At 44.7% G+C, this 17334-nt stretch overlaps 1 protein-coding gene and 1 long non-coding RNA gene across 3 annotated transcripts in view; one reads left to right on the forward strand and one right to left on the reverse strand.

The window, feature by feature from the left end:
* Nucleotides 1–17334, forward strand: part of COL5A2 (collagen type V alpha 2 chain) — a 138455-nt gene that overhangs the window by 47835 nt on the left and 73286 nt on the right. The window contains exon 1 of one of the 2 annotated variants that reach the window (XM_077882986.1): nt 6665–6782. The exons of the other annotated variant lie outside the window; for it this stretch is intronic. Coding sequence (XP_077739112.1) covers nt 6680–6782 — 103 coding nt within the window. The 5' untranslated portion in view covers nt 6665–6679. Of the gene's footprint in view, nt 1–6664; nt 6783–17334 lie in introns of those variants that run through there. 2 annotated transcript variants of the gene reach the window in all.
* On the reverse strand, nt 9859–13381 carry LOC144304448 (uncharacterized). The gene is made up of 2 exons (XR_013371356.1): nt 12443–13381; nt 9859–10749 (listed from the first exon to the last, which is right to left on the reverse strand). It is a non-coding gene; the product is annotated as an uncharacterized LOC144304448 (long non-coding RNA).

Below are 17334 nucleotides of genomic sequence, written 5' to 3' on the forward strand. Positions count from 1 at the left end.
TCAGGTGACGCAGTTTTTCTCAGAAATGACAGCATCGAGGGACACGTTGTCCGTGACTCCATCACCGGCGTCCAGGGAAGCGTCCGGCACAGAGAAGACAAAGTGCTTTTTCGTCAAATTGAACTGAAGGATTCGAAGGAGGAAAAGTGCTTTGATTCTGTGGCCAGACGATCTCTAGAACATCTCAGCCCGGACAGCTTACTTCAGTTAACTGCTCACTTCTTTAAAGGAGTCTCTCTTTGCTGCGGGGTCGGTTGTGGTCAGAAAATTCACAACTGCTGTGACCGAGCCATTCGAAGGGCACAAGTTGAAACAGCTGCAGTGCTCAAGGCCCCACGAGGCCAACTCGGTGTCACTACAAGCTCCCGCGCACTGTCCTCAGCTACGTGGCTGCGCACCGTGCTTATTTCTTGGGGGGCCAACTACCAGCCAACCAGCCGTCCAAACCTTAGCCTAAGTGAAGCTCGAGTGGATGCACATGACACGGTTGAGTCACTCTTTGATTCCTGACTTGAGAACGATTTCTAGGCCACATCTTATACTTTGTCCATTCTTAGATTAAATAGGTGATTTATGAAAGTAAACGTCACCTAGTAGTTCATGCAGGTAAAACAGAGAACAGGGTTTTAAGAAATGAAAACAAATGATATTTGTCATAGAAACTATTATTTGGTCCACTTCATTGTCTCCTTATTCTTGCATATTTAAGGAATGTCTCAAAAACATCTCTCAAGATAAAAGGAAAAGGTCATTCTTCAATAATTTGACATACTTCATACTTAAAATATGGATTTTAAGAAATTTCTCTTGTGAATTATTTATGGGCTGGGCCCCTTTTGGTAAAATGTAAGGGTTTTTTCCTGCCAACTTCTAAAAGCACAGAAAACAAACAAGCCACAGCCTTCCAGCTTTAGTAACGCTAGCCATCTGTTTTCTATAAGGTGGTGGTTTTTTTTTTTTTTTTTTTGTTAAATTCTCCCTGTGAAATGCTTTTCTGGAGATTTCTTTTTTTGGTCTGTGAGTTGTACCCAGTGACACTACTCGCTCATGGACCATAAAGGCCCGATCAGATTCTGGGAGAGCTTTGTAACTTCTGATATTCACCCCAGAAAATCACTGTACTGATCAAAATTGGATACTTTTCCAGGGAGATAGATTTCTGAAATACCAGAGCCCTATGGATTAAAGTGATTTTAATTTAAGAGTTTTTACACCTTAAATTAAAGATGATTCTTGAGATTTCAGGTTTGTGGTCATTTTTAGTGGTAAATTTTCCTACTGGGGGGAGTGCCCGTTAGCTTATCTCGGTGTTGTTTTAAGGAAGGAGCGGAAAACATATTCTTTCTAACAACTGAACCTAAGAAAGGAAGGGCCCCAGGCCGGCATGAGCTTTCTGAGAAACAGCAGTTCTCTTGTTTCTTCCATTTAGCAGAAGTCGTGTATCACTGGACGTGCTTACTGTGATAACTAAAGTAAATAACTGAATCTGGGGATCCCTGGGTGGCGCAGCGGTTCGGTGCCTGCCTTTGGCCCAGGGCGCGATCCTGGAGATCCGGGATCGAATCCCACGTCGGGCTCCCGGTGCATGGAGCCTGCTTCTCCCTCTGCCTGTGTCTCTGCCTCTCTCTCTCTCTGTGGTGTGACTATCATAAATAAATAAAAATTAAAAAAAAAAAAAAACTGAATCTGGTATCAAAACACTGGAGAAGCCATTTAAAAATACAGATTTCTAGTTGCAAAACAAAATCAGAACCACAAGAGGTGATTTTTAAAGACCACTTCTTTGAGTGATTCTGTTGCAAAGCCAGATTTGAGAAGCATGAACTTAAAACAGAAGGCTGAAATCTAAAATAAAATAAAATCAAAACAAAATTAAAAAAGAAAAACTCTTCAATTTGAGGGATACATAGCATTTAAAACCCAAAACCCAAAACCATACAATTTTTATGGAACTGATTTGGGGTGAAATCTTTGAATGAAGGAAGCACTAAAATATCATAAAATGTGGTTATAAAATAGCCCGAAGCGGAAATGGCTCTGAGAGGGAACCGGGTTCACCTCCCAGCCCTGCAGGCTCAGGGCTACTTCCCTACTTTTCAAGACTTTCCCTGCCAGGAGGTCTGGGCCATCGTGAAATCACAAAATAGTCTGTGACCGCTTGAGAAGCCTCCTGTCAAGGTGACCGTATGACCGGCCTCAAGACCTTTCGGGCTGTGCTTCTGCCAGCGCCGGCATCGCCGTGGCCGGGTGGCTCAGGCACGGTGGCCTCCACGGGCCTCCACGGGCCTCACGGGCCTCCGGGGCCTCACGCCTCCTACCGTGGCTTTGCCCGAAGTCGCAGGCTAACTCAGAGCACTTGCTGGCGCCCTACAGCCATCCCCTGCGCTCCCGCTGCTCCCCGAGGCCTGAGCACACCCCTGTGTTGTGAGCTGTTGCATTCGTGAGCTCAGGGTGGTTTGTGGGGGGATCAGGACTCCGCCGCCGCCACCACACCGCACCCCAGTGGGTTCCTGCCCGTTTACGGGGGCAGGATTGATGTCCCCCCCGATGCTGATGGGCCTGCGTAGCAGGGAGAGAAGTGAGCGTGATACACGTGTGTACGGTACACGTGTAAGTGGGTTGGGCGGCAAGAGGACTGGGAACGGCCATGCTAAGGAGTACTGGTGGTGCTGAAATGACGCCGGGTGTTTCAGAGCACTCTCACATCCCTTTGATTCTCAAAACAGCCTCGTGGGGGGAAGTATTTACCCCTGTTTTTAGATGAAAACATTTGAGGATCAAATAAGTTCTCATTTGCCAAGTGTCACGGAACGCGTGATTCTCCCTGCTGGGGTTACTGTGGTAGGGCTGGCAAAACAAAACGCTCAGGTGCCCGCGACTCCTCAGGTGCGGGGCTCCCGGCGGCCACCCTGGCGTCCCCCTAGATCTGAGGCTCAGGAGCTAAGGCTGAAAGGTTGCCCTCTCCTTCCCAGTTCCTCGTTCTGACCTCGGTGGCAGGTGCCCCAACCCTGAAGGTGAAGCCAAAGCGCCAGGTGCTGCCGCACGCCAGGTGCTCTGCCCCTTGGCCCCGCTCTGCCCCTTCTGCCCTCTCGTCCCCCTTCCCGCCTTCGGACCTTAGTGAGGGACATAGAATTCAGGTGCCCCTGAATAAATCCCACTCGGCTCCGTGACAGCACGTCCACCAGCCTGGCCCCCACGGGGAAGAGCCGGCAGCAGTGGGGCCTGTGCTGCTGCTGCTGCGGGGACCGTGACCCCTTGACCCCTTGACGGTCTGAGGGCCGCTGCTTGGGGCGCGAAGGCCGGCCGCCCTAGTGCGGGGGGAGGCCCGGCCCAGGGTAGGGGCTCAGGGTCTGCTGGGTGGGTGAGGGCCTCAGGCCTCCACTCTGACCGTAGTGTTCCCTGGAGTATTTCTGTGGCTATTTCTTTGGAGATCCTAAATCATTCCTTACTTGGCCAAGACCTTCCAAGGGCCCTGCACTGCACACTGGGTTTTATATATGTCATTTTGTTAAATATGGTCATTGAACAGGGGAAATTAGATTTAATTACATTATTTTGTTTGTGCACACTTTACTAAAAACATGTCATTCCCCCTCAGTTTTAGGACCTTTTGACCTTCTGATATAATCGGCAAAGAGCCAATTTCCTCTTTCCTTTTAAGAATATGCTTTAAGTGCCAAATCATTTCTCTTGAAATCAGTTCTTGCTTAGCAACATGAAAATAAAGTTTTAGAATTTAAAAAAAAAATTCATTTATTCATGAGAGATACAGAGAGAGAGAGGCAGAGACACAGACAGAGGGAGAAGCAGGCTGTATGCAGGGGGCCTGATGTGGGACTCGATCCCGGGTCTCCAGGATCATGCCCTGGGCTGAAGGCAGGCACTAAACCGCTGAGCCACCCAGGGATCCCCAGTCTTAGAATTTTAAAAGAATATTAGGGAAGTACTTTCTTTTGGCAGTAAAACACTTAAGTATTAGTATTCTTAAAAATAAAAAATATTAATTTAGTGTTAGCAATGATAACTGAGAGAAATTTGCCATCATCTCTTTCCATCACATGAAATAGGCCCATTATTCAAAATCTACATATACTAATAGATAACAGAGAGACTTTGCTACTTTATGGTTACACTGGCTTTTTTCTTTATTAGATTTTAAGTTATTTAAACTTAAGTTTAAATAATCATTTTAAACTATGAAGATGGACAAAGTGCATGATTAAGATTAATGAATCCCAAGTGATTTTAAATGTAATCTAGTTCCTCTATAAAAATAGATATTTAAGTTTCTGACATCCTCAGCACACTAAATAATGGAGTTTGTAATTCCTCATACATGGCCTGGCATGAAGTATCATTAACTCGTGGCTGCACGAGGGTTATCACCGTGTATTTTATATTCCTGTAAATTCTTGGTAAACTCCTGAAGGCCCATGATTTTATGCATGTGGAAGAATAATGTTGCATATTTGAATTCTGCTGTACTTGCAACTTGGTATGGATATAGAGAATGATTTTATTTTATTTTTATTATTATTTTTTAAAGATTCTATTTATTCATGAGAGGCACAGAGAGAGAGAGAGAGAGGGAGAGAGAAAGGCAGAGACACAGACAGAGGGAGAAGCAGGCTCCATGCAGGGGGCCTCATGTGGGACTCGATCCTGGGACCCAGGATCAGGCCCCGGGCTGAAGGCAGGCGCCAAACTGCTGAGCCACCCAGGGATCCCAAGAGAATGATTTTATCTATTCCTAGAATTCCTAAGTCCCAGAGAATTGGTAAATGTATGTGATGATGCTTGGTAATGTGGTCCAGCCATGAAAAGTTTAGCTGAGCTCAGAAGAAATCCCATCAGCCTTTATACTTGGTATCTAACTAATAAATTTCCATCAAGTAACCCTTAATCACTGCTACTCCATTAACATCATAAGAATATCCAGTTTTACCCAGTCATCTCCCATTAAACCAATATGCAAATGATCAGGTTTTAATTTTTTATTAGATCACATGCCCTCTTTTAAAACAAAATTAAAAAAAAAAAAAAAAAAAAAAAAAAAAACAAAATTAGCTATACTTTTTTGTAAAAGGTTTTATTCAATTTTTTGACAGAGGGAGAGTAGACGGAGGGGAAGCAGCAGAGAGAGAGGGAGAAGCAGGCTCCCCGCTGAGTTGGGAGCCCGGTGTGGGGCTTGATCAGGACCCTGGGGTCATGACCTGGGCCCAAGGCCCATGACCTGGGCCTCAGCCACCCAGGGGCCCCATGGCTATCAGTTTTATTCCATTATTTACTTTTATTTCTCATTATTATTGCTGGACAAATTACTAAACAGGAGAAAATTGAAATTGTACTTTGGTCCTTGGAGGGAGTTTTCTATTTTCAAAGTTCTTATCACAAGATTCAATAAATAAAAAAAGAAACCAAGAAATAAAGAAAACAGTTAAAGACTTTGGTAAAGACTAGTTTAGACTTTGGGAAAAATGAAAGGAAATGAAAACCTGAATGAGGTGCAATTTAAAAAGCAATTGGTTATTGGTTTGCTTTAAATTATATTTTTCAGTGGTGAATTTTATTGAATTTTCCCCAGTGACTTTTTCAGCATCACCTCTTTAGTTTAAATAAAGTAGGTAAAGTATATTGTTTGTTATTAGGGGGAGTCATATTTATATAACGTGGGCTGAATTTTCTAGAGGAAAATTTCATTTCCTGTGTCCTATAAACCGATCTAAAAAGGACTAAATAATAGTTGGTATGCAGTCATTTGCTATTCATAGTCATCAAGATGCCCGAAGGCTTATTTGTGTCACGGAGATAGTTTTTTCCCATCAATATCCTGTGAAGCTTCAGGAAAGCTAGGGGAAATTTCGCAGGATATTAGGGTGGTAACATTTGGTGGCTACACAGGCATAACGTCAGGAAATGAAATCTTGACTGTTTAGAATTGGGAACTGATAGAAAGAAGAACGGAGTTCACATTCTTAGTGGGTTTCACTTGCTTCCCCTTGATAACCAATTCTTAAAAAACCCATCGTAATCGCTCTTATCTTTAAGATAAACAATGCTTTACTCTTTGTTTCCCCTTTCAGGTTAATCCAGACTCCTCTTGCCCTTCATTCTTCCTAGGGGCTGTCAGTTTATTACTGTCACTTATTCAAAAATCTACACTCAGAGTGTGAATTTTAAATTTTATGTACACAAACTTGTCTTCCCTTTGTTCTCGCTCTAAGTAGCAGTATCCAACTGGCTAACTTAGAAGGTAATAACGAAGACTGTGTGGTTGTTCAAATACTGGCTCTGCCCCTCACTAACTTGGTGATAACTGACCCCAAGCCCCTCTCGGAGAGGTTGTAAGGATTGAGGATACAATTTGCATAAGACACTGAGCGTTGCTCTCATAACACAGTAACGAGTAGCCGTTAGTATTATACTGGATTATCCCTCCGTAATGTTCATCCCAATATGACTTAAATAGGGTTTAGAATTCTTCCAATCAAGTTTATTGGTCTTTCCAAAACTTTTATCTTATCAGTGTCTACACCAGTCTCCTATCCTGTAGATACCTGCATTAGTTTCCTAGGCTGCTGATTGATGACAAAGTGTGACAATCTGGGTGGCTTAAAACAACAGAAGTGTCTTGTCTCCATTCTGAAGGCTAGGAGTTCCCAATCAGGATACCAGCCGTATGGGCAGGGCGGGTTCCTGGAGACCTGTGGAGCGAGGATTCTTCGCGCCTCTTCGTTGCTCCTGGTGGGTGCCAGCAGTTCCTGACTGTCCTGGGTTTGCAGGTGCGATTCGATCTCTGCCTTCAACACACATGTGTCTTCGTGTGTTCTTTTCTCTTCTTATAAGGACACCAGTCACGTTGCATTAAGAGCCCACTGTACTCTAGTATGACCTCAGCTCGAGTCATTACGTCTTCAAAGGACTTCTTTCCAGATAAGGTCAACATATCTTTTTAGGGCAGATTACTCAACTTACAACCATATCTGATAGATGTTACTTCCTCTACTCATTCCTGAACCTTGCAGGTCATTTTTAGTCCCACCTGTAGTTCATCAAACCTTGCATATTTTATACCTGGTGTCTCATGGATTTACACCTCTTTCTTCATTCCTACAACAACTATCTCTCTTAACTACAGTTTAACATGTTCACCTGGTAGCCTTTAGTCTCCTCTGGTTCCAGCTCCTGTTCGAGTCTGTTGTCAGATCAATGTCACTGAAGGTTATTCTACATTTTTCTGTTCATTCACTTATTTACTCAACAAGCATTTAGGGGACGTTTTCCATGCATCAGGCACTTCTGCACTAATCATGCAGAGATAAACTGAATGTTGTTTACCCTCAATAAATGTGTAGCCTGGGAGCGTTCACGTGCAAACAGACGAGTGAGTCTGATGGATTGTTGCAGGAACTTTGTGAGGTGGAGGAAGGTGAAATCAGAGAAGGTACAGAGAAGAGAGGGGCCAAGTTACATGCGGGAAAGTGCAAGTCATGGGACACTTTGTAGAGGCAGAGCTATTCTTCCCAGAATTCACATCAGCCTGTTTTCCTATAAATGGAACCATTCCCCTCATACGCCATGTTTGCCTTCCTCCTGCTTTTTTTTTTTTTCTTCCCCTTAGGTGGTTCCTGCTCCCTTCCCAGGCACTCTTCCTTACCTTCACATCTAAAACACCTTGCATTTTTCAAGACATAATGTATTTTAAATTTTAATTTAATTTTTTAAAGATTTTATTTATTCATTCATGTGAGACATGGGCAGAGGGAGAAGCAGGCTCCGTGCAGGGAGCCCGACATGGGACTCGATCCCAGGGTCTCCAGGATCATGCCCTGGGCTGAAGGCGGCACTAAACCGCAGAGCCCCATGGGCTGCCCAGGACCTACTGTAGAGCCTACTTATGTTCGTCCTTTCTCCGATCACATTAGCTCACAGCGATCCCATCTTTTCAAAATCTTTTCAAACCTCTTACGTGGAATTCTGCAAACCTAGTATTGTACACAAATGACTTGCTACCTTAAGTAATCTGTGGAACAGATATAAATGGATTTGCTAGGAATAAAATAAATGCACTTCTAACACAGGCATTTGATTCCTTATTTTCTCCTGTGTTCTAAATCATAAACTTGCACCCATGGACAAAATTCAGGGTCTTTCAATGTAGACATTATACAATATAGCTATGTTTGATATTCTAAAATTCCAAGCCCACATAAGCCAGAATTCTGTACCTAAATTTGAAAAGTGGTAATAAATTTGGCTTTGCTGAATTTCCAAATGGTTATGGAACTAGACTTGGAAAAATGCATTTATACTTCATCGCAGCATGGCCAGACTTAGTCATGGGACAGCTGGTTCCTCCCGTGTCTCTCTGCACCAGTTCCTGGCCTCTGCACGGGTGGCTGGCTCCTCTACGATGAGCTGGACTTCCACTCCTCTCTAAGGCACCTACCTATGGGGGCACTAGGAGGTTTAGAAACAAGAGTGCTGTTGTTTTACCCTCAGGCAAGAGAAGAGATGGCAAAAAAAAAAAAAAAAAAAAAGGAAAAAAAAAAGAAAAAAAAAGAAAGAAAGAAAAAGAAAATACGAGTAATGAGTGAGAGGAAGTGCCTGTATGCCTTCAGATCCATCCTGGCCAGTTGGCAGAGAAAAGGAGTCCATTGCCAATTACCAGCAATGAGCCAGGAGTGACAATATTATACAACTTGGAAGTTAGTTTCTGGAAGAAACCTCTTTGGATCTTAGTTTTTTTCACTCAAAGAAAAAGGAAAAACAGGGAACAGAAAGAAGAAAAACTAAAAATGTAAAACAGAAGGGAAATAAATAAATAACAGAACTTGAATCCTAGAACTCTTGATTTTCCTTACCTCCAGCCTACATCAAGTGCCCCTCCTAAGTATTTCCATCCTACCCAGTTTTGCCTCTAGTTTGTACTTAAAGAATGGTGTTCTCACACTGTTCCTGGACTGCTTCCCACACAGAGGGAGTGAGCCCCTTAAGAAGGGGAAGGTATTTGTTATATTTCATTATATTACCTCTTTATTCCCAATGTTTGGCAGAGTAACAGATAAATAATATCTGTTGTCTAAGTTACATTGTCAAAATGGATTTCTTCTGTTATTTTGAGATTTGCTTCGAGAGTAAGTACATTTGCTTTATCATTTGAAAGCATTCTCAATGTCAGAGATATTGGAAGCCTCAAACATGGAAGACCAAAACCCACACAGGGATCTTGTCACTGTGGCCCTGACGTAAGACAGCTGTATCAAGAGAACTCATTGGAGGGTGTTTGTGGGTTTCTACTCTCCCACTGATAGTATTCAGACTGTCCTAGAGTCTTTATTACCAAATAGGACCCTGAAGGGCAGTCAAATAGGTGATCGGTCTGCTCTTAAGATAATTCAGTGTCACTGGGATTTGTATTCTCTTCACTCCTGGCTTACTCGAAGTCTGCTTTTATAAACATACGCCCCTGCCCCCAATGATTGCTTTTGTTTTAGAATCTAGAAAACTCTCAGGTTGATGTTCCCGAGGCTTAGTTCTAGTTAAAGTAAATAGCATTAGGCAAAGACCTTTCAAAGCACAGAGGAAGATTTCCAGAATTGTTTATAAAATTTCAGTGTGTATGCAAATTTTCCAGAATGTACTATTGGAATACATGTATATGCAAACTTATTTTTCTCCTACAAGAAAGTTTCATTACCTTTTGCAGTTTTTGTGCATTTTGATTGTTTTTGGCAAGGAAGCTGAACTCCAAATGTCTCATTTCATGATCCACAGTGTACTCTTGTATTAGACAAGTATTTGGTAAAATTTGCTGTATAAATAAATATTGACTGACTGGATTAAATAATGCCTCCATTCCATTTGTCAGGTTGACTAATTTATTTAGATTAACTTTAACAACAGTTTAAGTCAAACTTATTTGTAATATCCTAGAATACCTCATTTCACCTAAAAGTAAAAGCTCATATTTTATTTCTTCTTATATAATAATAGGCAGAAATACTGAGGCCCATTTTTCATGTACCAAGTAAACAACCTGGTTGCTCTTGTCTTTTTGTCCAACCTAAATTTTACACCCACAGGTTAGCAAATGTTCTACATCCTTCTGTGATTTCAATACCTGCTAGCCACTGTGAGCACAAAGTAAGTGTTCCATAGCTATTTGGGATTGAATAAATAATTCAAAGTTTTTGAAAACCCTAAATCTTCCTATAGATACTTTAATAATGAGTGCTCTCTTCTTTTACATATATTCATAGCCACTATGTTTTTAGAAATTAACATATGAATTAAAAAACAGTGATAAAATTCAGTTTAAACAAAACCAAAAGGAATAATTTTGAATAGCTGTAAGTAACGTAAAGCTTCTTAAATTTAATAAAGCTTGTCATGCTCGTATTACTTCTACAAAAGGGTGTTTAATTTGGTCTCCATTCATGTACTTATTAAAGGAAATAACTTCTCAAAAGCACATAGATTTACGGGTCAAAATCATGGGTTCCATTTTTTGGTATTTTTCCTATCCCATCCTATGATAAGGAAATATCCCTAGTTGAATTCTGTGGCTTGCTAAAGAAACTTGCGAATCTTCCTTCTCAGTGTAGTAAAGGTATATAGGGAGAAAAAATTATCCTGTTGGTTGATCTCAGTCTCCTTCCTCTCTCCCTGTCCTTTGTCCTCCTCTCTTTCTTCCTCCTCCTCTTCCTTCTTTCTTTGCTTTTTGCTTTTCTTGTCTGTTGTTCCCCCCTACAAACACAGAAATTTCCAAATGAATAGTTTGGTTGTGCAAATAGAAAGTTATTAATATAACTTTTCAGTAAAGGTCTAGTTTCTGTTTCTTCTCCGGAACATTTCTATGGCATTTGGCTGGTGTTAAGATTCGGTGCATATTGGGGCTTGATCTCAAAACTGCAATAAATAAGGTGGCAGGTGTACAATCCTGGATGTGCATTATAGGAGGTAAAGTGAACGTGAAGATGAAGGGATGGATTTAGATTCTGAAATAATGGCTTTCGTCTTATTTTAAGTAATCTATTACCTGCCAAGTGATTGGCAGTGATTAGGGAATGCCAGAAAGAAGGGTAAAATCCATTTTCATTTCTGTTCTTTGGTGAAATCCCCTCCTAATTTGTAATTGCCACAAAATAGACATAAATCTAGGTAGATCAGGACAAAAGTGGGTATTATTATTAGTTCAAGTCTGTAAATATACCCATGTAGATAAAATTAGAAATGGTGCCTTCAGGATGAAAGCAGTCGGGCTCCCTTCCTGCAGAAGTGAACTCCCAAGGGAACAGTGCAGAGACACCACTTTAGGTCCCCCTTACACACTTCAAGTTTTTTAGGATTCCTAATAGTAAAATGAGTGGAACCAAAGAGCCATTGAGAACTGTGGAATGTTTAGTTGATTATAAAAGAAATTTTAGTCTTGTCAGGGCAAGAGCAGTGAGTAAAGAAGAATTCAATTAAGAATAAAGTAGAAGAAATAAACTGACTACGATGTCTGGATTTTGTCTAGAAGCCTGAATATTCCTCTTTCAGGGACTACAAGAAAAGAAAGCATAATTTAGCTGCAAAGAAATCATAAGATACTGAGTTGAAATCATTCTAAAACTGTTTCATCATATAGAGTATTTAATTTTATACCCATCTTTTGGTTTTGAGTGTAGTGGACACGTCGTCACACTTGTTTCAGTTGTACGTCATAGTGATTCAACACCTCTAGACCTTGTGCTATGCTCACCTCAAGTAGAGCTACCATCTGTCACTCACCTGAGAATATTCTCTTAAAATATATAAAGACAACTCTTTTTAGTTATAAAAATGAATAAATGTCTATGTCCTCTTCAGGACATAATATCTGGAATGAATAACATTAAAAATGACATTCCCACAAGGCCACATATTTAAAATCCCTGTAGTTATGGCCCACATTTGAATAGTAGTGAAAAATGAGGCTCTTAAAAAATTGTATAATATGCCCCGGATAAGAGCAAGTAATTTTATATATCCAATATGGTCTAAGTCTCTTCCTGATATTCTTATAATTGAATGTTCAGCAAGTGCATTCATCAAATACTTGTTGAGCATCTGCTTGATCCTGACACTATTAAAAGACACTGAGATATCTGGACAAACCAGAATAAATTATAACTGTCCTTCGGAAGCTATTGTCCTATCATGGGGAGACCAACAATAAACATGAATACAACAATATAGTAGAGTTCAAAGTGACAGGTATTAGATTAAAAGGAAAAAAAGCACAGTGACTGGAGGATTGAGAGTGACGAGTGTGTGTGTGTGGCAATTTTCAGGTTTTCTGTCAGATGGTTAGAGTAGGTTTAAGGCAACAGGTGGCCTGTGAGCTAAGACTTGAAGGAACTGACAGAAATCTGGAATGCAGGCACCGACTATTGCTCAGAATTTGCTGCTTACTTACCTCCGGGATGTATAAAAGCCACGACACCACCCATCTGACAGGAAAATAGGCGGGTTTTCGGTTCTCCTTTACTTCAAACAGTGTCGCGCCGCAGAGAGCCGAGGTGGGCCCGCTTCATTCGGAGCCTTCGGTCCGGCCTGCGCGGGCGGACGCGCCTGGGGAAGGGCCCTGGGCTTGCTGCAGGGGTCGCCACGGAGATCTCCGCACCCGGTAGGCGGCGGGCTCGGCTTCAGCGGCGTCTACAGCTATTCACAGTTGGAGCCGCGTTTTCGGAGAAAAGAAACATCTGTGTCAAATGCATTAGCAGCCTGCGAGGCGCTTTTCCAGACACAATCGTCCGGGAGCGTTGCATGGGCGTCGTGCGTAATTTTAGCTTCACATTTTGGCCGCGATCCTTCAGATTTCCCAAGGATACATGGAAAGCAACTTAAGTAGTGCCTAACGTGAGAGATTTTCCTTTTTATTTTTTTTTCCATTTTAACTGAAGCGAAAACAGCAGTTTTACCACGTAAGTGCGAAGCGTCTGCGCAGACTGAGAAGCGCGCGTGGCTGCCCGGGGACCGCGTGTGGCCGCAGCGCGCTCGGGGGCTCCGGCTCCGCCGCGGTGCCGCGGCCTCGTCCTCTCTTGAGCGCGAGGCCCTTCCTCAAGCCCGTCGTCACGCGGCCTCGGAGCACACAGGGCGGCTGTCCCCGGTGACGCGGGACCGGGACCGGGACCGCAGCCTGAAGGCCCCGGGGCAGGCCGCGCATGCGCCACCGACCCTGCGGCCTCCGCGTCGAGCTGCCGACCCGCCCCCAGGCTTCCTGCGCACCCGGCGGCTGCGAGGCGGGGTCAGGCGGGGTCAGGCGGGGTCGCTCGAGGGTCCCGAGCACCCTGCCCGCCTCGTCTCTTCCCCGGCGGACGGACAGGGCCCAGGAGCAGAGCAAGGCGGCAGCGCCGTGGAGCCTTCTGAGCCTGGAAAGGCCCGGATGTGCGGGGCGGCGGGGCCGGGGTGGGGGGACCGCGGAGGCGCCCCGAGCGCGCGGCTTCACACCCGCAGCCAGAAGGGCCCCGGCCCGGGGGGGGGGCCAGGCCAGCGGGCCAGGGAGGCCGGGCGCCGTCCTCCGTCGGGAGCGTCCGGGGCATGACGTCGCGGGCACGCGGAGGCCTGCGCACGGGGTCCCGGTGACCTGATCGCCCCCGTGCAAGACGCGGCTCCGGGGACGTGGAGGGCGCCCGTGTGCGCTGGGCTCCGTCCCCGCAGGGCCGCTTACCCCCGCAGCGCCGTCCACGCCGCCGTCGTCCCCGCCGTGACGTCATCCCCACGCCGCCGTAGCCCGCGGCCCCTCAGGACACAAGGCTGAGGACCCCCGGCGGAGGGGCCTGGTCGCCAGCCGCGCGCGTCCAGCCCAGACGAGCTCCGGCCGAGCGCTTGTGAGCGACAGACGCGCGGTTCCGGCGCCGCGTGGGCGCCCCTGCCCCTGCCCCGCGAGGAAGGCGCCCCTAGGAGCGACGGGGCCGCCCGGGCCGCGAGGAAGGCGCCCAGCCCCGTCCGCCCCAGGACCGCGTGGCCCGACGTGGCCGAGGGGAGGTTCTCCCGCGTCCGTGAGGAGGGAGCGGCTGCTGGGGCGCGAGCCTCCCGGGACCCCGCGCTCCCGAGGCTGCCCCGGGCGCAGGAGGCCAGGCCGCGCCGGGAACCCCCCGCGCCTCTGGCCTGCGCCCCGGGGGCGCCGTGTCCGCCTCCCCGGCCGCCGGCGCCCGCGCTGGGTCTCGCCGTCTGTCGGGACGCGTCCGTCTGTCCGTCCGCCCGCCGCGGGGGGGCCGTGTCCTTGGGGGGGCGCTCGGGGCCGCGGCCGGGGTCCACGCGGGGGACGGTGTGGCCTCCATCCCGACCCCGAAGGAGCCGCGGAAAGCGGGAGAACGTCCGCCAGACGCACGCGGGGCCGCGCGGCCTCTTGGTTTTCCCGCGTTTTTCTTCTCTTTCTCTTTCTCTTTCTCTTTCTCTTTCTCTTTCTCTTTCTCTTTCTCTTTCTCTTTCTCTTCTTCTCTTTCTTTCTCTCTCTTATTCTCTCTTTCTTTCTCTTCCTCCCTCCCTCCCTTTCTCTCTCCCTTCCTTTCCCTCTCCTCTCCTCTCCTTTCTTTTCCTTCCTTTCTCTTCTTTCTTTCTTTCTTTCTTTCTTTCTTTCTTTCTTTCTTTCTTTCTTTCTTTCTTTCTTTCTTTTTCTTTCTTTCTTTTTCTTTTCTTTTCTTTTCTTTTCTTTTCTTTTCTTTTCTTTTCTTTCTTTCTTCTTTCTTTCTCTTTCTTTCTTCTTTTTATTCCTTTCTTTTCTTTCTTTCTTTCTTTCTTTCTTTCTTTCTTTCTTTCTTTCTTTCTTTCTTTCTTTCTTCTTTTCCTTCCTTCCTTCCTTCCTTCCTTCCTTCCTTCCTTCCTTCCTTCCTTCCTTCTTTCTTTCTTTCTTTCTTTCTTTCTTTCTTTCTTTCTTTCTTTCTTTCTTTCTTTCTTTCCTCCTTTCTTTCCTTTCTTTCTTTTCTTTCCTTTCTTTCCTTATTTATTCATGAGAGAGGGAGAGGCAGAGGCCCAGGGAAGGAGAAGCAGGCTCTGTGCGGGGAGCCCCACGCGGGCCTTGCTCCGGGGCCCCGGGGTCACGCCCCGGGTGTGCAGGGAGCAGCAGCCCCGGGACTCCGTGGACCTGCTTTAAGGCCAGTGGCGCTCGGTGTCTCCGTTGGGGTGTTTCTCCCTCAGCCACAACTTAAGGAACAGGGTGACTCTTCGTCTTTGCGTAACCAAACCGTCGGTGCACTATAGGCTAAGCCCGTGCTTGCGGCGTTGTGTGCAGATGTTTACCGCGGAGCTTCGCTGTTTCAAACTGATATTTCATCTAAAAGCAAACAGCTATTTGACGTACAGGCTTCTTAACTTATTTCACGGCACGTTGAGACGTGGGTTCCATGCCTGCCTGGCTTCGAGCTCCCGGAATAGGACCCCCCGCGCACACAGTCCGTGTTGTGCCGCGATGAACCTCGCTGTTGAAGTGGATGCACGGGAGAAGCCCAGTGCCTTGGCATCTTCCTGGGCATGGCCGCGCCACACGGCTGTGTGGAAGGACCAGATCTGCGAAGCCCGGGGCAGGCAGAATGTTGGCCAACCAGAGCTTTTAGACTGAGGAACATGGGGGAAGGCTCAGTGGCTTTATCCTGAACTGAGATTTTTACCAGTAGTTCTGCGTTGGGTATACTTATGTGGCAGATGGTGAATTCTTTCTACCCTGATACTTGTACAGTGGCAGGGAGTTGCTACACTTATTGTGGGCATTTCACAGTGTATGTGATTCTCAGATCACTAGGTTGCACGCTTAAAAATATAATAGTGTATGTCAACTATACTTCCAAGTAAACAAAGAAAAATATAATTTTTTTTAAAGATTATTTATTCATAGAGAGAGAGAGAGAGGCAGAGACACAGGCAGAGGGAGAAGCAGGCCTCAGGCAGAGAGCCTGACGTGGGACTGGATCCCGGGTCTCCAGGATCAGGCCCTGGGCTGAAGGCGGCACTAAATCGCTGAGCCACCCAGGCTGCCCTAAATTCTTTTATAAACTAATCACAAATGCATTTTTTTTAAAAATCTTTAGCTTTACTTTTGTAGGGTACAAAGTCAGGGCCAGGGCATGTAAGTTCATGAACCATGATTTAGATTCATTCATTCATTCACTCATTCATATCTGTCCTTTGAACAACTGCTTGTGGAATGTTGGCTCTCTGCAAGGTATGGAGTCAAACTTTAGAAATACCACGATGAACAAGAAAAACTAGCCCTTATCTTCATGGAATTTACTGGCTAGTGAAGGAGATAAGAAAATAAAAATAGTAAACTGATACTACTTGTGGTAGATTTGATCAGCGCAGTGATTTTTGCCTATTTGTTCACATTTTATTTATTTATTTATTTATTTATTTATTTATTTATTTATTTATTTAGTGTTGACATTTTAGAACTGGTTAATTAGCTGGTGTAGAAAACGAGATGGATGGATGGATGGATGGATGGATGGACGAGTTCTGTGAGTCACACCAGTTGGATAAAGAAAGTCTACTCTTGTAGAGCGGGCAGAGAATTGTGGGGGCAAGTGACAAGCAAACCATAATAGTGACTTCGAATAAGTAGTTTGGAGGGTTCTAAAGAAATTAAGTAAGCAAGGATGATATGATCCACATTGTGTTTCAAGGTACTATAGTTTTTTTTTTCTTAAAAGTCACAAAATTAAAGAGGTTTTATATATGTAAGTGTGTGTGTGTTTTATAGTAATTGTCTAACAATCGTTATTGTTTTGTGTATAAATATGTGCATATTTTTTCCAAATCTGCATTACATTTTTATTTAAATGTAGAAAAGTATTTGGCAGATGCAATAGCTTATACTGTTGTGGTCATGACTTTCCTGAACTAATTTTGGTGCAAAGATAATGCTTTGCTTTTCCTTTGTGGTTTACTAAGCACCTTTAGTTTAGCAAATATATTCCATGAAATGAGACACTGTTATCCTTTCCTACCTTATGTTTAGAACTAATTTTTAAAACCCCACACACTGTTTTAAAAGTGTTTCTTTATGGTAAAAGAATATATATCATCTTCTCTTGTTGTGGGATCCACTAAAGTTTCTAATGAGCTGAAAATCACAACAAGACTCACCAGACCTGGAAATGATATATTCCCTTGTGATCCATCCTTTCAAGTGTTGTTTTTTTTTTTTTTAAGATTTATTTATTTATTCATGATAGAGAGAGAGAGAGGCTCCATGCTGGGAGCCTGACGAGGGACTCCAGGATCACGCCCTGGGCCAAAGGCAGGCGCTAAACCGCTGAGCCACCCAGGGATCCCCCCAAGTGGTTTTTTGAATCTCTTCTTACTGACTTT

The sequence above is a fragment of the Canis aureus genome, chromosome 34 (assembly GCF_053574225.1).
Source record: "Canis aureus isolate CA01 chromosome 34, VMU_Caureus_v.1.0, whole genome shotgun sequence".
Taxonomy (NCBI): domain Eukaryota; kingdom Metazoa; phylum Chordata; class Mammalia; order Carnivora; family Canidae; genus Canis; species Canis aureus.